At 45.8% G+C, this 20,965-nt stretch overlaps 1 protein-coding gene across 4 annotated transcripts; it reads left to right on the plus strand.

Annotated features, from left to right (window-relative positions):
• The first annotated feature begins 942 nt into the window (after positions 1-942).
• On the plus strand, positions 943-20,603 carry LCMT1 (leucine carboxyl methyltransferase 1). Of its 4 annotated transcripts, none has more exons than XR_014493721.1 (12): positions 943-1,176; positions 2,889-2,980; positions 3,148-3,269; positions 4,173-4,249; positions 6,690-6,751; positions 7,804-7,906; positions 8,306-8,426; positions 11,388-11,489; positions 12,437-12,528; positions 13,936-13,977; positions 16,558-16,655; positions 19,931-20,603. XR_014493721.1 is itself a non-coding variant. In XM_083373136.1 (11 exons), exons 1-11 carry the CDS (start codon positions 1,088-1,090, stop codon positions 19,951-19,953), a joined length of 981 nt encoding a protein of 326 aa, XP_083229262.1. In that variant the 5' UTR covers positions 943-1,087; the 3' UTR covers positions 19,954-20,603. The 4 variants fall into 4 exon arrangements, 1 of the variants encoding a protein (XP_083229262.1); XR_014493722.1 differs by lacking the exon at positions 13,936-13,977 and adding an exon at positions 14,172-14,280; XR_014493723.1 differs by lacking the exon at positions 19,931-20,603 and adding an exon at positions 14,172-14,280 and having other exon boundaries at positions 16,558-16,610.
• Positions 20,604-20,965: the final 362 nt, after the last annotated feature.

Consider the following 20,965-nt stretch of genomic DNA (forward strand, 5'->3'; position numbering starts at 1 on the left):
CTGAACCCCTTCAATTGTTTTCCAGTATCCCAGTTACATGCCCCCATCTGCCCTGTGGGTTATCCCAACTGTGACCGTTATTTTGAAAAGCCTTTAAAAAAAAGTTGTTCAGCAGGCAGGGGGGGGAATTTGCGAAAATTCATGTATATATTATTTCTTGTTGTTAGTTGCGAAGTTGTGTCCAACCCATGACGACCCCATGGACAACGTTCCTCCAGGCCTTCCTGTCCTCTACCATCTTCTGGAGTCCACTTATGCTCACGCCTACTGCTTCAGGGACTCCATCCAGCCACCTCATTCTCTGTCGTCCCCTGTTTCTTAATGCGAGTAACCTTAAAATGTGTGGATTTTAACTCCCAAGCTGTTTGGGGAATTCTGAAAGTTGAAGTCTATACATGAGCCTCGGTGGAGCAGTGGGCTAATGCCTCCTTAAGTAACACCAGCTGCCTGCAATTAGTGCAGGTTCGCATCCCACCAGGCTCAAGGTTGACTCAGCCTTCCATCCTTCGGAGAAGGGCGGGATATAAATGTGATTAAAATAAAATAAATCTTAAAATTGTTCAGGTTGAGAAACATCAACATCAATATTATATGCACTACATTACACTACAGTATATAAATGTGACTGGATGACGCAAATGGGGGAACTCTCCAGGGCCGGGGAAACGAGCATTACGCGGATCCCCACGTACACGGATCGTTGGGTCCCTTTCTCGATAGTCTCGCGAGTAAGACTGCAATTCCCATGGTGCCGAGGGGCTGTTTCCGCCCTCTAGCAGACAACACCCCCCCTTTCCGCGAAGGACTACAATTCCCGGCGTACCTTGCTTTTCTCACCACGCGATAAGGCGCGTATCGCCTTTGATTGGGTGTCGGCAATAGCGTCGCCAATAGGAAAAGAAAGGGGCGGGGAGAACGCCCGTTCGGCCAGCCTCCCGAGGGCCGCTTCCTGGCCCGGCCAATGGGGGAGCGCGTTGCTGGCCGGTGCCGGCGACGTCGCGCTCTGAGGGGAGCTCGGCGGCCTCGGCCCGGCATGGGCGGCCCGCGCTCCTCTCCCGCGCCCCTCCGCTGAGCACCCGCGCCCGCCATGGCCGGCCCCTCCCGAGACCTGCCGGGCACCGACGTCCTCGACGAGGCCGTGCGGAACACCTGCGACGTCGCCTCCCATTGCAAGCGGTGAAGGAGCGGCGCGCGGGGGGGGGAGCCCTCGCTGGCCTGGCGCGGCCCGCTGAATCGGGGGAGCCATCGTGGCGCCTGGCCGAGTCCGGGGCGTCGAACGGGCCGGGATGGGAGACCACTAGGAAATCCCAGGGAGGAAGGTCCCAAAGCCCCCCGGAGCCCGAGGAGGAGGTCTGAGGCCCGAGGCTCCGGCCACGGGGGTTGTAATCCCGTTTAACGCCGCCTGGGAGCTCGGATCAGCTGCAGTTGCAGGAGGCCCGATTTGAGGCGACACCCGCAGCCAGAGCCCCGACACGTCCGCCTTACTGGGTTGCGCTCTTTCGCTGACTCGCTGGCCTTTCCTCCGAGGGATCCTCGGGCTGTTTTGGCCCTTCCTAGCCCCAGCTTGGGAAGAGTCAAGTCCAGCTTAAGCGCTGGAAGGAGATTTGGACCGCAGTGCGGCGTCTTGACTTTTTCTCCAGCCAGCTAGAGCAGTGTTTCCCAACCTTAGGAACTTGAAGATGCGTGGACTTCAACTCCCAGAATTCCCCAGCATAGCTGGCTGGGGAATTCTGGGAGTTGAAGTCCACGCATCTTCAAGTTCCTAAGGTTGGGAAACGCTGATCTAGAGGAGTTTTTTTAATGTTTGTATGGGGGGGGCACTAGGATTGTAGGTGATCGCAAGTTGGTTATAAATAAACAGCATGAATTGGTTGCCAAATTGAGAAGGGTACTTTCCGCCAGCATCAGTTTAAGGAATTTCTGTATGTTCCAAATCAGAGTTCCACAGAGTAATCATTCTATCCTCCCGTTAGTAGCCCTAATAAGCAGGCACATACATAGAATGAAGGCTACTGCTAAGCTTGTAAGCCGCCCTGAGTCTTCGGAGAAGGGCGGGATATAAATGGAATTTAAATAAATAAATAAAAATTATAGCCTCAGTTATTGTGCCATGTTTTGGGGCACCCCACTTAATGTTTTTAAACAGAAGCTGTTTACACATTTATAGGGGGATGCTGTAATGTTGATTTTTGCCATGAGCATGTATTATTTTCTTTTTATTAAAAAGTTTTAAAAAATTTTAATAACATAAACTCCCTCCCTCCCCCTCCCCTCCCCCTTGCCCTCCCTAACCCTCCCCCCCCACTTCCCAGAGCTGAATACAGGGTATTAACTTTACAAACTTAAGCTAAAATATGCTACCTAACTAAAAAAGCATATTAAATTCTATCGCGCTTTAACTCCCCTTAAACATAACTAAATTACTAACCAATAATGAATAACTGATAATACATCATGTGAAACTAATACTTATTCAAATACTAAATGAAACTTTTTAGTCCCATATTTATTCTGAATATATTCGATCCATTTTCTCCATTCCGCCATGAGCATGTATTTTATCTAATCCTATTATGCTAGCTTTCCTTGCATCCAGATATGTACAAACCTGATTTTTGATCCAGTGGTTTTCTCCTAGAATTGATAGTCCACAGTTTTCCACTCCTACCTGCTGTTCAGACCAGCAGCCACTTCTGAAAGTATTCGTAAATATTTTGAAGAGGCTCTTGCCCATCTTTTAAACATGGAATGATAGTATGAATTAGCCTAATTTATTTACTGTGGATAAGACCTACTTTTCTAATTTAGATTGATACTCATATAGGGTAGAATTTTGTTTTCAGTGGAATAGGAATTTGTTAAAACATTGTTTTTCTTTCTGTGGTCAGATATGCTGTAAGTGTTGGTTACTGGAAAGACCCTTACATTGAATATTTTGTAAGCCATCCAAAAGAAAGGAAGGCACCTGAAATCAGCCGTGGTACGTTATAAATAAATATGTGTGGGGCAATTTGTTTTGCTTCATGAACGTATGGCAAAAGGAAGAACAGGAGAGGTGGGAGGATGGGAGCTAGCTAACAAAATTATTTTCAAATGTTTTCAAAGCTAAAATTTGTCCACTAATTGTTTTTTTTCTCTTTTCCTAAGGGTATTATGCACGGGTCCAGGGAGTTGGTCGTTTACTTAAGGCTTTCTTAGAAAAGACAAAATGCAATTGCCAAATTATAAATCTTGGTGCTGGCATGGATACTCTGTTTTGGAAATTAAAGGTGAAATAACGTACAATGTTATGTCAAGTGTGATCTCTAATTATAATTTCTTAAAGATTTTAGTTTTTTTTTTTCCAAATTTATTGATTATATAATGAAGTTAGGCAAACTGGTATCCTGTAGATAATTTGGATGCCACCCGTCATCAACTCCATCCAATATAGTTGAAGTCAAAGGATTATGGGGCTTGCCATCCAAAATATCTTAAGGACACCAGATTTCTATCTTACAGCAAAACAATGTAAGCATGGTTTATGTTCCAGAGAATTCAGCTATTTGTTCTAATTCACAGGACACTCTGTAGCTTACAAAGAAAGCATTTTGTTGGTGTGTATCAGTGAAAATAGTTTCTAGAAAATAACTTGCAGCCATTAAGCTTGGTCATGGCTGAGCATTTCATGATCTATAGCAGGGGTGTTAAACTGCCGGCCCACGGGCCGGACATGTCATCTGGAAGCCGTGCCCACCCCATTGCCGGCAATGGCGAAAAGGTTCCAATATGTTGCATTACGTCACGTGACGTTGTGAGTTTGACATGTCTGATCTACAGAGTGCACATGATAGTAAAAAAACCCTGCTCCTTGAAGCCTTATCTACTTTTATTGTAAATCAGTGATCTTGAATAGGATTGCCAGGAAGAGGGTAAATCAGTCCATCTAACATCTCTCGAGCAAATTATTGGGGATTGGGTCATTGCTTCCATATTTTTTCCAGTTTTTTGCTTAGTATAGGTGGAGGATTAGGTTTAGCAATATAGTATGAGCAGGAGAAAGACATGTCTAACTGTGATTCAAGAATCCTAGACTAGCAGTCACAAAAGTCGAAACCTAAAGCAAAGTTATGGGATGTTTCTTTTGCCCTCAGTGAAAATGTTGGAATTTATATGTTTTCCTCCCTTTTCAGGATGAGAATCTTCTTCCTTTGAAATACTTTGAAGTTGATTTTCCATCTATAGTCTCAAGAAAAATTCATTACATCAAGTAAGTGCTGGAATCTGTGTTATGTTTGAAACTGAATGAATGCATTTGTCTTTGGAGAAGAATTTTAGAGCAAAATGACTAGAAGCGATACTGAAATAGTCACATTTTAATTGCTTTGTTGTGAAAATATGTAACACAAGGAGTATATGTAAACTCTTATCTGCTATCCTACAAATTGCGCTTTTAGAATGTTGCCTGATTAAATGTGACTGTACTACTATGATTGTTTGATGGAGTTTTTGTACATTTCTGTCTTTTCACATCTCCTGTTTGCGCTAAAGCAGGGGTGTCAAACTGCTGGCCCGTGTGCCGGATGTGTCACGCGGAAGCCATGCCTACCACATTGCTGGCAATGGCAAAACAGTCCAGATACATTGTGTGGTGTTATGTCACAGTTTGACATGTTTGCTCTAAAGCAAGAACTCTGCATAGTAGTTGCAGTGTGCTGTTCTTTTTGTCAGTATATTGGACAGGTGATAGTTCATAGACTTGTAGATGCTGTCACCTAAAGTTGAAGTGGATGGGGGTCTTTTTTTTCTTTTGGAGTTAATCTGAAAATAGGAAGGTGAACTTTATAATTTCATAATGATTTTCTTTAAAGCTGCTATGATTACTTTGCAGAAGATTGTTTTAAATAAAGCAGGAATTTTTCCTTCAATCAAATAATTGTGAAAGCAAGTTCTCACATAGTTAAAAGCAAATAGATAATCAGTTCAATCTGATAGCAAAACAAGTAACAGGAAATCTGCCTTTCGCACACAAAGGAGATAATTCTTATTCTTTGCATCATGCTGCCAGAGAAGGCAATAAAAAATAAAGACATGCAAAAATGACCACAAATAATTATGCAGCAGTTTATAATAATGTCCTACATGCACATCCTAATTACTGTAAGATATCTAAATAGGATAGCCTTGGCTTATAAATGCAATAAGTCAATTATATCTATAAAAATACTTTCATATTTTATTGGGTTTAAGAATTAGCACAGACCAAAGTATTGCCGTAATAATCAGAAATATATCTAGAAAATGTAAACATTATTAAAACTATATTATAATGCAGATCTCTTAAAATGTAAAAGCAAACTCTCAAAGACAAGCATGAAAATATGCTTACTTTCTAATAATATCTGTAAACTAATTGTCTAGCTTAAGTGTCAGAGAATCCTGATAGGTTCAAGCCAGGTTAAGCAATGTTTGGTTTGCGAACAGAGATTTATAGCCAAGCCCTGGTCCAGGGAGTCTGTTCCTTAATAAATGTTTGCCTGGAATGCATCCAGCGGGATGGTGAGAGATAATTGCTTGAATGTTGTCTGTATTGGTAAAAAAGGATGAATGGCCTTAATTATATGATCCTGGGATTTCAAAACAAGCTCAAGGTGTCTAAAAGTACTTTTAAAGAATTTTTCTAATTATAGGTAGTCTGCAACTTATAACAGTTCAATTAGTAACACTCCAAAGTTACAAAGGCACTGGAAAAAATGACGTGATTATTTTTGACACTTCGGACTATTGCAGCATCCCCAGGCTCACCTGATCAAATTTCAGATGCTTGGCAAATGACTCGTTTCCGAAGGTTGCGGTGTCCCAGGGTCCCCTTTTGCAACCTTCTGACAAACAAAATCCTCGGGGAAGCCAGATTCACTTAACAACTGTGTTGCTAACTTAACTGCAGTGATTTGCTTAACAACTGGCAAGGAAGGTCGTAAAATGGGGCAAAACTCACTTAAGAAATCTCTCACTTAGCAACAGAAATTTTCAGCTCAATTGTGGTTGCAAGTCGAGGATTACCTGTGATTTCCGCCGTACAGATTTGCAGTGGATACATTTATTCTGAACAGTGAGGATTGCACCGTCTTTCTTCTTCCTGAAAACATCTCTGTTGACTTTTTATTTTTATTTATTTTTTATTTTAATTCCATTTATATCCCGCCCTTCTCCGAAGACTCAGGGCGGCTTACAAGCTTAGCAGTAGCCTTCATTCTATGTCTATGCCTGCTTATTAGGGCTTTCACACACACACCCCCAAGCGGCATTATTACAAAGTCAGCTTAAATGCCCCCAACAATCTGGGTCCTCATTTTACCTACCTCGGAAGGATGGAAGGCTGAGTCAACCTTGAGCCTGGTGGGATGCGAACCTGCACTAATGGCAGGCAGCTGGTCTTACTTAAGGAGGCATTAGCCCACTGCTCCACCAAGGCTCTTTGCCTTTCCTGTCCGGCATCGCCTGCCGATGTTTGTCTCTGGGAAAGTCCCTTCGATTCAGACAAGCACAGCAGTGACGTTCGGCCTCTACTTTCTTTCTGTTACTTGGTCCTTGCCGAGGGTGGTCCTGCAGCCCGCTCTCTTAGCTTGTGTTCAGGAAGTCCAGAGCGTGGGAACAATGAGGCTTTCCCTGCTGACTCCTGGGCTCTCTTTTCTCTTTGTCCTTTACAGATCAAAACCTCCTCTCTCCAAACCGATCACGGAAAGCCATTCAGGGGAGACTCTTCTCATAGGTGAGTCCCTGTTCCAGCCGGGCAGCTTTTCTAGACTTCTCTCCGCTTCCCCTGCGGGCTAAGTGAGGGTGTTTGTTCTTCCCTTGTTTTTGTTGTCAAGCAGGCGGCTGCCTCTCCCTGATCAAGACCAGAACAGGAATTCAGTGCTACAAAAAAGAAAAAGTTTCTGTGGATTTCATTTGTAAAATTCTGAACTAGCCTCTCCCTTAGACCTTTGTCGGTTTTAGGATCCAGGCAGTTGGCTTGTTTTGAAAGACACGATTTTGCTCTGTTTGCTCATCCCCTGCACTGGCATCACTGGAGTGCCTCCCATCGTGACTGGAGCTAGTGATACGGGTGAATTTGTACTGGGGAGTTTCTTCTTTTCCAGGGTCTAACCAGGATTAGGACTGGGATCAGAACCCCTCGGAAATCCTCTGCTTACAGGTCCTTCCACAGGACTGTGGCTTTCAGGGCTCAGTGCCCCCAGGGCCCTCCTTCCCCACAAAATCAGCGTGCTCTGCTTGTGTCTGCAGCTGATGAAAGGATGTAGGATCTGAGCTAGGCTTCTCTTACCTGAACTCATGCGGGAGTTTGGAGCATGCTTCCTGCTTGATGATGGGGGTCTTGGCCTTTCTTTTTTTCTGCCACGGTAGGTGCTCTCTGACTGCTTCATGTTAAGACTGATCTGTGCGTTCCCCACCCCAGCCCCCCATTAAGTGGCTTGTTATCAGCACTGGTACCGTAGTGTTTAAGAACAGCCTCATATTGTCACATTTCTTTAGCAAACCTCCAACTTTTGTTAGGTATCAGAGGATCTGTGGCTGGCTTTAGAGTTTTCCTTCAGTGGAAAATGTGGACATTTGAGGCTGCTCCTCAGGTAGTCCTTTGGAAGGAATTAGCTGTTAAAAGGGCTTGCCAACCTCTCTTCTCCCCCGGATGGAGAAAAAAGAGCCTCGGAGGCGGAAATCGCAAGACCTGCAAGGTTCCTTCCTTGGTTTTTCGGACATGGCTGTCATTGCCCTCAGTTTGGGAGCATTTAAAAATGGCTCTCCCTGTTGATTCCTGCGCAGATGCCCACTGTCTGGATACCAGCCGATATGCCATTGTTGGAGGTGATCTTCGAGACTTGCCCAGACTAGAAGAACAACTGAAGAAATGCCACATGGATCCAGAGTAAGATGGGGACTGGGATCTCTGGGTGGCTCCCACACCCTGATGGCATTCAGGGAACCCTTAAAGACGGCCTGGCTTTTCTCCCGGGCCTGGCTCGGCTGGTTGGGGACCCGGGAGAAAAGCCAGGGGGTGTGGCTGTAGTTGCCCTGAGCCACCCTTAGTTTTCGTTACTTTCTCTTTTATTCTTTTACATTTATCATATTCTGCCATACATTCTTGGCTCTATGGCACACTGCCTGGAGTCAGGTGGTGGCTAATTCAAATAAATGTGTAAAGGGGATTTCTGAACACACAAGACAATCTTTTCAGGACTTCTTGCAGTACCTAGAATCGAAGTTGTGGGGGGGAACCCTGAATTTTTTTCAATCCCTTGCCCTTTCTCCTTTCTCTGTTTAAAAGTTTGCCAACGCTCCTGATGACGGAATGTGTGCTGATCTACATGACCACTGAGCATTCAAGTTCCCTCATCAAGTGGGTGGCAACCACCTTTCAATCTGCCATGTTTATCAATTATGAGCAGGTGAGTCTCCCCCAGTGCCCATTTCAGCGCCCAAACCAAGTATGAAATAGATCGTGGGAAAGGGAGAGAAAGGCCCTGCTTTGCGGGCATGGCTACTTCAGGGTTAGGGCTTGGTGAGGTTATAAAGCCATTCCCCCAAGAGGGCATTATTCTTGTCTGTGTTTGAGTTTGGCTATCTCTGTGTGGCTTCCTACAGTGCCAGAGCAGAGATCTTCTCAAACTGGGTTAATTATTGAGTTTTAACATGCTGGTGTTTTAACAATGGTGCAAGCTGCATCTTTATAAAAAGGGAGAAACCTCTTAGGAAAAATGCAGGTGACAGACTTGATACTGCAATTTTGGGTATGAAACCAGTTACAGCTGGAAATGAAAACGCTATTTATAGTGATCCAGGGTAACAAACCCTTTTCTCATAAAATTGTTGGTTTTCAACATAGGACAGACATGTCAAACACAAGGCCCGGGGGCCAGATCCGGCCCGCGAAGTGGTTTCATGTGGCCCGCGAAGCCATCCTGGAAACAGCGAGGGAATGGCCCCCACTGCCTTGGCCCTGGCCCAGAGACCCTCCTCCTGCCAGAGACCCTCAGATCTGTCCCACTCCTGCCCAGTCCCCCATAGGCACCCTTGATGCCAAAGATGTAGAGCTAGCCACGCCCACCCAGTAGGCCATACGCACTCTAGCCACGCCCACCCAGTAGGCCATGCCCACCCAGGCCACACCCACCCGGCCCCCTGCGGGCAACCGCAATGCTGATGCGGCCCTCAATGAAATTGAGTCTGACACCCCTGACATAGGACATGTTTCCAATTTTCAGTGTTATTTGACCCTTTTGCGAGTGGGAGTGCGGTGACAATTATTTGGGGTAATACTGGGTTGCTCTGTGAGCATTATGTTATTTTATTTTTTAAACCTGTATAACATCCAGCAGTTGTGCAGTGTCAGGTAAGTAAGTTCTGATTTAAGTATTGAGAATGGTGATTTCCTCCAAGTATTGGGATCCCACTGCTATGTGTTCTGGAATGGGAAGAAATTACCTTTTTTACTCTCAGACGGAATTGAAAAACTGGATTTTGCCATCTGTTTGCATTTATTGAGGCCTAAGCAGAGTTGAGCTCTCAGGACGTTCCACCTAGCACAGACATGTCAAACAGAAGGCCCGGGGGCCAGATCCGGCCCACAAAGTGGTTTCATGTGACCCACGAAGCCATCCTGGAAACAGTGAGGGAACGGCCCCCACTGCCTTGGCCCTGGCCCAGAGACCCTCCTCCTGCCAGAGACCCTCAGATCTGTCCCCCTCCTGCCCAAGCCCCCATAGGCACCCTTGATGCGAACGATGTAGAGCTGGCCATGCCCACCCAGTAGGCCATACGCACTCTAGCCACGCCCACCCAGTAGGCCACACCCACCCTGGCCATACCCACCTGGCCCCTTGAGGGCAACTGCAATGCTGATGCGGCCCTCAATGAAATTGAGTTTGACACCCCTGACCTAGCAGGAAGCTCTGGTGCAAAGGCCCTCATTGCATATTGCTGTTGCTTTAAATCACAAGTCTACGACAACCGTCACTACTAATGCGATACCTGCTACCCGAGTGCCCAGTGCATTTGCTATTTCCAGCTGGGAGTTGTGAGAATCTGGTTTCTAGGGGTGCATCTAAGAACAAAAGGGGGGTTCTGGGCAGAGATTAAAAAGATACATGTGGAGCAGGATTATGGACACCTTGAATGTTGCATGATGACTGCATCCTTCTACCACTTGCTGGAGCAGCCAGGAGTTCCAGGGTTCCACGTGGAGCTGAAAACTGCTGCTCTTTTAAGAGTTGTCTTAAATTTAGCGAGTCGGCTCCGTAATGCCTTTTTGGGTTTACACTGAAACCTGAAAAGCTGGAGGTATTCTGTTGAATTTCAGAGAAGTGAATCTGAAAGCCCAACAGTGTTCCAGATTGTTGTTGGGGCAAGCAGAGTCTGTTAATGTGTTTCCCCAAAAAAATTTTTTGACCAAAAGACCCCTTAGGGCTTATTTTGGGGGGATGTCTGACTTTGCGGCCATCTGCCCACTCCATCGCACCATCTGGTTACTTGCGGTCGCAACGGGGCAGGAGAGCGCATGTTTCATCGGTGCCACCGCCACCAGGTGAGGCAGGTGGGGGGTGCAGCTGCCCCACATGCCCCACACTGACTTACCCCAGGGCGCCACTCCTTGCTTGGTGACCTCCCCCCGCCTGGTCAATGACCCGCCTCTTCCCTTTCACTCCCCTCCCGAGCCGGACTGCCGTGCTATGGAGGATGGGCAGGGGAGGCTCGATTGCTTTAGCGGGTCCCCCTCTGACATTTTGGAGCCAGGGGGGAGTGACGGTGAAAGGCCTCGGCCGCCACTGCGCATCAGCCACGTCCACCGCTGGAGGGGCTTTCTTCTGTCCCCACTGACCCTGCCAATCACCTGCAGCTGCCTCCCCCTGCCGCTTGGGTCCTGGGTCTCTGCGTCATGTTTCGTTGCACTGCCGGCTCCCCATTCGCCGCCTGCATTGTATGGTTTCAATGGTGGCAGCTCTGGAGACCGAGGGGGAGGCGGTCTCGGCTCGGGAGGGGAGCGAAAGAGAAGAGCCGGGTCATTGGACGGGCAGGTAGGATGCCAAGTGGGGAGTGGCCTGGCTGCGGGGGCCCTGGGGTGCGTGGGGCAGCTCCCCCCCACACACACTTGCCTTGCCTCACCTCGTGACTGTGGCACCGGTGCTGATAACCCTGCCCCATTGCGACCACGAGCAACCAGATGGTGGGATGGAGCAGGCGGGCTCTTAAGTAGGGCTTATTTTGGGGGTAGGGCTTATGTTTAGGTGCAAGCCAAAAAATCAGGCTAGGGCTTATTTTCTGGGTGGGTCTTATATTCGGGGAAACAGGGTAGATGCTCATTTGTGCTCTAAACGGAGAGAAAGCAGGTACCCTTCTTGTGCCCTTTCCAGGTGAATATGGCCGACCGCTTTGGACAGATCATGATTGAGAACTTGCAGAGCAAGCAGTGTGAGCTGGTTGGTGCAGATGCTTGCAGATCTCTGGAGACCCAGGTCAGATTTCCTGGACAATGGGACTCAGCTTGGTAAACTTCCAATAAAAGAAGAGGGCTTTGCCCAAACTGTAATGCCCACTTTCAGGTCCCAACTTCACCAAGTACTTTGCCCTGCGTGCTCCATCCCATAAGACAGGCGTCCCCAACCCCGGGTCGCTCCATGTCCCGCCAGAAACTGGGCCACACAAGCGAGCAAAGCCCCATCCGTGCATGCGCAGGATCCAGGCAGCACACGAAACCGTGCCCCTCCCAGTCCGGAGCACCAGTCCCTGGCGGCCAAACGGTCGGGGGCCCTTGCCGTAATAGGCCTCGTTTTGGAGAGGAAAGGGGATTGCTCGTGCTGACGTTCTATAGAATCCAGCTGACTGGCCTTGTGCCCCTCTTAGTCCGAGAGCTGCGCTGTTTTTCTCCTTGGGACGGTCGAGTTGGTTAGGGCCACTTGAGCCCCTGCCAAGAGGGAGAGCCGGAATCTAAAGGGACCGTGTCCCTGAGAGGGGCCAGTTCAGCACTTCCTTAAATGCTGCTTTGTTTTTGAACTCTTCCTTCTGTGAGGAGATTTTTCATGATGTTCAACCAGGTTTTGCTTTCCTGGAAGTTTTATCCATTATTTTATCCATTATTGGGAGAGAGCGAGAGAGCAGGTCTTGATTGTTTTCTTTGCGACACCCTTTCAGAAGTTTAAAGGTTAAAAAAAAAGATTTTTTTTTTGAAAATTGAAAAGGAATTTTCAAAGCTAAACCCTCCTAGATCCTTCAGACTGTTAAGTCTGCGTGGTAACATCCTGTTCTAAGAACTTTCAGACCCACTGCTTGGCAGTCTGTTCTAGTATTTTGCCCAACTACAGTATTAAGCTGAATGTGAGGTAACCTTTTGACTGATTTATCTTCTTTTTGAGTCCTGGAAAATTTGCCTTTAACAGATTTTTCTACTGCATTTCATTCGCAGAAGGAACGATTCCTGCAACATGGCTGGGAAACAGTAAATGGTCTTGATATGCTGAAGGTCTATCAGTGTTTGCCACCCGATGAGATCAAAAGGTAAGCTCCTCATTGTGCTGTTTTTATTCAGAGAGAGAGAGAGAGAGAGAGAGAGAGCAGACATGCGTGTGCATGTTAGTATATCTGTTCACACAAAGCATGTGAAAGCTAGTTTGGAGTAGTGGTGAAGGTGCTGGCCTAGAAGCGAGGAGACGGTGAGTTCTAATCCTGCCTTAAGCATGAAAGTCTGCTGGGCAGGTGGCTTTGTGCCAGCGACACTCTCAGCCCACCCCACCCCACTGGGGTTTCTTTTGGTGCGGGGGGGTGGGTGGGGAGAGAAGACAAGAATACTCTGTAATGGATAGATAGTGGTGAAGGTGCTGGACCAGGAAGAGGGAGGCCTAGTGTTTCCTCAGCCATTGAAATTCCCTACAGAAAATTCCCTGGGGGACTCCAGGCTGGTCCCTCCCTCTCAGCCCTAGATTGGAAAATTAAAGAAAAAATCGTATCTGCTAACTTGCACTGAAGCAGCACAGTAAACAATTGTGCGTGACCTTCAGTGGACAGGCCTTCCTCTGACTACGGTTTGAGCCGAGGTGATAATGATGACAAAGACCACAGAGATTGATAGTGGTGATACTGATAACATGGTTTTAAAATTACAGTATAATATATAGTGTATATGCAAAACTAGGTAGCTGCAGTGCATGCTAGGGTAACCTGACGTGTTTGTTTGCGATAGAAAAAGATGGCAGGTAGCCCTGAATCAGCCACGTGCCTGGTGGGATAGCTGGAGGTACTCTGACCTTAAGCCCTCCCAGCCTGAACGTGCTGAAGGACAGGCCCCAGAGTGAGGCGCCTGGTGCTGATCTGAAGGCCCAAGATCAGGCTGAACGAGGGATTGCAGTACTTGAACCAGCCTTGTTCCAAAGCAGGGGTTGTCACCTGAAACTGAATTTGGGAGGGAATAGATAATTTACTTCCATGTCAATTATGATGCATTTGCTACAAAATTGATGTATTTTTAAATTACCTAACTCCTAAAACTGCCAGACTTAGAAGACAGGGAAACAAGAATCCTGCAGTGTAGTCTTAACCCAGGCTGAGGAATTCTGGGAGTTAAAGTCCACAAGTCATAAAAGGGCCAGGTTTGAAGAGCCCTGTCTTAGCCAGTGTGTTTTTGCCAGGTGAGGTTGATTGGTGTGTCGAACCCAGTGAGCAGAAGCATTCCCACTGTTGAGCTCATCTGGGTCTCCAGAGAGGAGAAATGGGTCAAGGGGTGTCTCCAGAATGCATGTCCAATTCTTCTGAATGCCGCTGATTCTTTGATCTTGGATGAAACATCTCAGTGGATCCCTGTACTGTAGATGTTGAAAAGCAGGACAGGCTAAGCCCTGAAGTATCCTACATATAAGCCGAAGAGTTGTGGAGTGGAAATTAATTCTAAAATACTCTTTGGTTTTGTAGCATTTTTGCTCCAGCAAGCCAAGGTTTTGCACCCACCTAAAAGTGAGTACAAACACTGCAGACCACCTGAGAACCAATATGGCCTCAGCTGGCACCAAAGTGTAATAATAGTTTTATACTTTTTGTTCCAGTAAGCCTTAATTGGTTATCCTACTGTTTAAAGGTACCAAGATGTCAAATCAGGATTCAGATGCAGTATCTAAAAGCTCAACATTGTTATATTCACCCCAAACTAGGAATGTGCAGAACTCACTGATAACTTCAGGAATCTGCCCCCGGAACGACAAGCTCTGGAGGGGGAACGGAACATTCCAGGGTTCAACGGAACGTTCTGTTCCTGAATTGGTGAGTGCACATCCACAACCAAAACCTTTGCCAAAGTTTTCTGCAGTTTGTTCCATCAGGCCCAGGTTTTCTATCTCTTCCCTCCTCTAAAAGTGGGTAACTGATACTCGGAGAACCCAGAACTTGTATTTTTCTTAATGGACTGAAAACATTGGATGGGTTTCTTAGGTAAAAAGAGAGCGAGTGAGTTGTAAAGCAAGGATGATAATGGAGAGGATATGACTAAGTCATATATATTGTACTTGACACTTCTGCTTCTTACCGACGCTTCTTACATTAATAGGAAATGTTGGACAAATGAATACTGCATGATCTGGAAATAAATTTTAGTCTTATTATCAGGGAGAAAGGCAGCAATTGCTCTGTTTGGAGAAATTTGGCTCTTAAGGCCTTTTGGTTGCATATCTGACATTGGGATTACAATTATGTTATCAATGAATAAATATTGGCCCTTTGGTGTAGAAAGGAACAATGAAAACATGTTTTAATGGTAATTTGCAGAGCTATTCACAAATGTCTGTTAAATAGAACAGAACAGAGGTACATAATTATGTTCTATTTAACAGACAATTTATGTTCTTTCTATGATGACACTATGATGCAAGCCTCTTTACAAATAACTTAGATTCATCCACATTTAAAGTTTTATAACATAAGAGTTTGCAAAGCTATGTTTGGTTTACTCCATATAGGCTCAGATCAGATAATTGTCCTGGTAGATTTTGAAAAGGATTTGCCAGTCCCAGGGCTTTTCCTTGGTCTCACCATAACTATGAGACTTGGCAGAAGCTGATGGAATGCCCTGGGAAGTCTCTGTCAGCCTCAAAACAAATAGCCTTGTGGAATTAAAAGCACAGAAAAGTGAAAGCATGATTTTAAGAAGTTGCTGCTGACTCTGCTGGAACAGTTTTGTGGGCCCCTGGCAGTAATACAATGCTTAAAAAGGTAAGCATCTGAAAAGCTACTTTGTGCCTACCTAGTATAAAAGAGCAGGGACGCGGTGGCTCAGTGAGTTAGGACGCTGAGCTTGTCGATCAGAAGGTCGGCAGTTTGGCGGGTCGAATCTTGGAGTGCCGCATAACAGAGTGAGCGCCTGTTACTCGTCCCAGCTTTTGCCAACCAAGCAGTTTGAAAGCACGTAAAAATGCAAGTAGAAAAATAGGGACCGCTACGGTGGGAAGGTAACAGCGTTCCGTGCACCTTTGGCGTCCAGTCATGCCGGCCACATGACCACGGAGACGTCCTCGGACAAGCGCTGGCTCTTCGGCTTTGAAACGGAGATGAGCACCGGCCCCTAGAGTCGGAAACGACTAGCACACACGTGCGGGCGAACCTTTACCTTTAGTATAAAAGAGGAAAAGGACAGCAGTGGGTTTATCAATTGAGCTACATTACTTTGTAATCAGTTAATTAAGTGTACACTTAATATAGTATGACTGAATATACTGTATTTGAACTAAATCAGTCTAAAGCTGTTGAAATGCACTTTAATGACGTTGAGTCTGATCACATGCCATTTTTTATAGTGCGCTTTTATAGCTAAAAACCGATACACCGTGCGAGCTTGCTATTTTAAAATAGTAAAAATGGTCAGTGGGGCCATTTTTGATCATGTCAGCTACCCACTTTGGCGAGGAAATGAAACCTGCAAATGCTGGTAGAAAAAGGAACAAAACTAATATAAAACTTTGGCCCAGGTTTTTGGTAAATACAGCAATGTTGGGGTGTGTGCCTTAAGGGCTTCCATTGAACCCCAGTTTAAAACGTCTTAACCTTGGGGACACAAGCTGGGCTTTATTGAGCAAAACTTTGGCTGTGTTGGTTTTATGGTACTCTGTAGCCCTCACAGAGGGCACGTCGATGATCCATTCTTCGTTGTTCAGAAACTGTGATGGAAGAAGATAACTGTAGTATAAAACTTGGAGTGGAAACCAAATTTCAGAACTTTTGGTTTGTTACCCGTTCTATTAATGTGGCTCGCCAACTCACAGATGGTGATAGAGCAGTTCAGGGGCACCACCAGGCTCCTCTGCTGGGCTCCCTGGACTGGCCCCCATAGGAGTCCTGAAACGTCCGACTCCTGTCAGAGTCTTGAATTTTGGGTTGGGCTGATCCGTGTCAGGAAGCCTGGCTCGAAGCTGCCCGGTGAGCTCTGGACCTAGCTAGGAATTTGACCCTGGCTCTAGTCCATCCTGGTAGCTCCTTCCTCTCCTAAGTACCGTTTGCGTCTGCTATCATCTCTCTCGTCATCTTCCTTCCTTCCTTCCTTCCTTCCAGGATCGAGGCACTTGAGTTCCTGGATGAGAAGGAGCCGTTTGAGCAGCTCATGCAACATTACAGCCTGTGCTGGGCTGTCAAGGATTCCCAGAACTTAGGTAGGCTCCTCTCTCTCTCCTCTTCCGAGCTTGGAGGACTCGTACAGGCCGTCTGATCCTGGACCGTTCCAGACGGCTGGCATTTGGGAAAACACCTAGCTTGTTACTCTGCCTGGAGGCCGTTGGTCCACACGTGTCTTGGCTTAGAGTCAAGATTTTTTTTCCCAAATTTTTATTAAGAGCTATAAATGAAAGGGAAAAAAATCAATATAAGTATTAAATATATAGAAAAATACAAGAAAAGGGAAAAGAGAGACATAAAAAAGAAGCAGCTTTCCCCTTCATCTCAGCAGGTAAAAGTAATTTTATGAGCTGTGACTGTCTCAAAATAATCTCTCTTTGCAACCTCGGCTCTTTTATGACTCATGGACTTCAACTCCCAGAATTCCTCAGTCAGCTGAGGAATTCTGGGAGTTGAAGTCCATGAGTCCTAAAAGAGCTGAGGTTGCCTACCCCTGGCTTAGGTAAAGAAAACAAAGTAAAAAGGCATGTCAGTGTTTTGTCAGTAAAAGCCCCATAAAGGCAAATATAACTATTTGTTTTAACTCTGGCTGAACAAGCCGATCTTACAAACCTTATTTAAATACTTTTTTTAAAAAAAATCTTTAAACCGTTCAAAAAGAGGCCCAGAGGTAATTTGCTGATCATCTGTTTCGAAGCAATAATTTTTCAGAACAGATTTCTTTTGTATCAACAAGTAAAATTTATCCTTTTGTTGTCAAAAGAAGCCCTTCCAAATTTTAGCAGAGCTCTTTTGTATATCCAGAAGAAAAAAACACTAGATTAGCTTCCTGGTTTAATATCTATTCATCTCCTTTAGGGAATAAGTCATCTATCATATTCATTTGTATTACATTTAAATCCCCCTTCCATTTAATTTCATTGCCATCCATTGCAGCCCATTCTTGTTTTAAAACTTCATAAGGACGTGCTCTATCAATTTCGACATGTATTCCATCCATTTGTCCAAAAGCTTGCACTATTCAAAAATTTATACTAAGGTATTCAGTAGTTTGTACTAAGGATTTCAGCTCCGTTTTCTTTACCCTCTGGCTCTAGTGCCCAGTTTTCAAGGTCTCCTTAACATTAAAAAAAAGAAAAAATATCTTTAAATAATTCAAAGCTATAATTCCAAATCCCTCTGACCTCTTAATCCGTTGTTAACTTTTCAAAATCCATACACTAAGCATCCTTTCGCTTCACGGTCCTAAAATCATCTTTTTAAAACATTTAAAATCAAATTTATGCTATCTTCTTTAAGGACACAGAAACCTATCCAATGAATACAGTAAAACCTTGCTGGTCAAATATTTATTTATTTATTTATTTATTTAATAATATTTATATACCGCCCTTCTCCAATATAGAAAAAATAAAATAATGCAATAGGCTGATTAAGATATAAGGCTCGGTTGAGGCTGCTCTGCAAGTGTGAGCTTGATGTAGTCCCAACTCCCAGCACTCCATTCATAAGCCAACCTTAAAAATGGCGGTCTGCTCACCAGGAGCAGCTGTCCGGAGCCAAGTGGACAATCTCAGCCATCTCCCTTCAGACCCAGCATTTGCCCGTGACTCTCCTTGCAAAAGCCAGTAAGGGCTCAGCTCACCTTGGTGCTCCCGGCAAGTGTTTTGCTTACACGAGGGTTTTTGGATTGCATTGGGAGGAACTGGAAGATTCTGCTGAGAGTTTGATGGGCTTCTAGGGGAATCTGAGGGCAAAAAATGTTCACCCAGATTACAGAGTTTTTTCTGTTACCGTATTTTCCGGCGTATAAGACTGGGCGTATAAGACGACCCCCTACATTTCCTGTTAAATTATAGGGTTTGGGCTATACTCGCCGTATAAGACTACCCCTCTTCCAACGCACACCAAATAAAAATTAAAAAACATCAGATTTGATTTTAATATGGTAATTTTAATTCAAATCCTTATGACATGCAGGTGCTTAGTAGGAAAACTGTCACTTATAAACATAAGGCTGTTTGTCATCAAACATGTAAACATAAAACAGTGCAAGTGGATTAAAATATAATAATAATAATAATAATAATAATAATAATAATAATAATAATAATAATAATAATAATAAGTTGGAGGGGACCTTGGAGGTCATCTAGTCCAATCCCCTGCTAAGGCAGGAAACCCTATACCATTTCAGACAAATGGCTGTCCAGTCTCTTCTTAAAAACTTCCAGTGTTGGAGCATTCACAGCTTCTGGAGGCAGGTTGTTCCACTGGTTAGTTGTTCTAACTGTCAGGAAGTTTCTCCTTACTTCTAGGTTGCTTCTCTCCTTGACTAGTTTCCATCCATTGCTTCTTGTCCTGCTTTCAGGTGCTTTGGAGAATAGTTTGGTTCCCTCTGCTTTGTGGCAGCCCCTGAGATATTGGATCACTGCTATCATGTCACCCCTCACCCTTCTCCTCGTTAAACTACACATACCCAATTCCAGCAACCGTTCCCTATTTTCCTAATTCACTTTTTCACTTTTCCTAATTCACTCTAAAGCTTTCCTTGCGCAGAGCCTTAAGTAACACCAGCTGCCTGCAATTAGTGCAGGTTCGCATCCCACCAGGCTTAAGGTTGACTCAGCTTTCCATCCTTCCAAGGTAGGTAAAAAATGAGGACCCAGATTGTTGGGGGCAATAAGCTGACTTTGTAATAATGCTGCTTGGGGTGTGTGAAAGCCCTAATAAACAGACATATACACAGAATGAAGGCTATTGCTAAGCACATTGATTTGTGCTTTAAATTGTAAGCCACCCTGAGTCTTCGGAGAAGGGCAGGATATAAATGGGATTTTTTTTTTAAAAAAAGACCAAATGGGAGATCCGCTCCAGGTTTTCCAGCCAGGCCGCCCAGTTCCTGAGTCAAATGTGTCCTTAGAGCTAAGCTGCTGCTCTGGCTGCTGCCTTCCCCACCTGCCTTTCAAGTTGGGATATACTACAGCTGCTCTTCAACTTTAGAAGGAAAGACGCCCAGACCCCAGCCTGTAAAAAATCACAGACTGCAGCTTCTTCTCCAATTGGTCCTGCTTTCCCTGTGCAGACTAAATGGGAGATCCGCTCCAGGTTTTACAGCCAGCCCTGTCCCTAAATTTTCAGCACCCGGCGTATAAGACGACCCCTGACTTTTGAGAAGATTTTCATGGGTTAAAAAGTAGTCTTATACACCGGAAAATACGGTACTTTGCTTTTTGATCTGGGGTTTGGGGAAACAGATTTTTCTGGTTAAAAAAAATGTGAAAGCCCCCAATTCTCCCCTATCTTTCTACAGGCCTTGCAGGCATTACTCTGTGACGCATTTGCTCCAGTGGAGCTCCAGGTGAATCTGCTGCCCCCTCCTGGTGGGCCTCTGCATGCATCCGCTGCCCCCTGTACCCATGAAGGTGCCTGCAGGCGAAGATGAGCCTTGGAGCGCTGGCAAGCACCCTCCTTCCCCCCCTCGTGGCACGTGACAACCTTTTGAATAAATTACTCTTTTTGTGAGCAGCTGAAAAACAAGCGAGTCTCTCCCTTCTGTAGAGGTTTTTCTAAAAAATAATACTATGAATGGAAAGGGATTCAGATTTCTTCTAGATGTGCAAGTGATGCTGTTGCCCTCCTCGACTTGCCGGCTGCCTCAGAACTGGGCTGAGGATTTCAACCGGGGCAGGGAAGGGGTCCCCGTTTGCCGTCGGCAATGCTTAGGGGCCCCCCTCCTCCTCCCTGGCGTCTTGCGTTTTTCTTCCTTTCTGAAATAATGTTCCCGGTGCATTTTCACCCTCTTCTGCCTTGGGTTTCTGGGCGTCTTCCGTAGGACTCCGCTTTCCGAGGGCTGGCTTCAGTCTGGGAAGCTCTCACTCTCATGGAGGGGGAAATTCTGCTGGCTCTGAGCTGCAGCTTGTGCTGGCTATATGGAGACACGCTCCCGGCCCTGAGAGGGTTAATAAATGGTGAAGTTTTGTAAAGCTGTTTCGTGCCTTTTTTTGATAACTCCAACAATCATTTGATTGAACTAGACTCTGGGTGCCCCAATGCAGCGGGCCCAAAGTGCCGGACGGCACCACCGCACGGACATTTCCTCCCTCTCCAGGAAAGGGAATTACTTCCCTTAGTTCAACCTCAACTTCCCTTCGCCCTGTGCGCTCCCACAGAGAGGGTCTCCTCAGGGTGCCGTCGGCCAGGGATTGCCAGCTGTCGGCCCCCAGGGGGAGGGCGTTCTCTGTGGGCACGCCAGCCCTTTGGAATCAACTGCCTGTTGAGCTCCGGATGGCTCCCGACCTTCGCTCTCTCCGCCGTGACCTGAAGACTTGGTTGTTTGAACAGACCG

Source organism: Vipera ursinii (assembly GCF_947247035.1).
Source record: "Vipera ursinii genome assembly, chromosome: 13".
Taxonomy (NCBI): Eukaryota; Metazoa; Chordata; class Lepidosauria; order Squamata; family Viperidae; genus Vipera; species Vipera ursinii.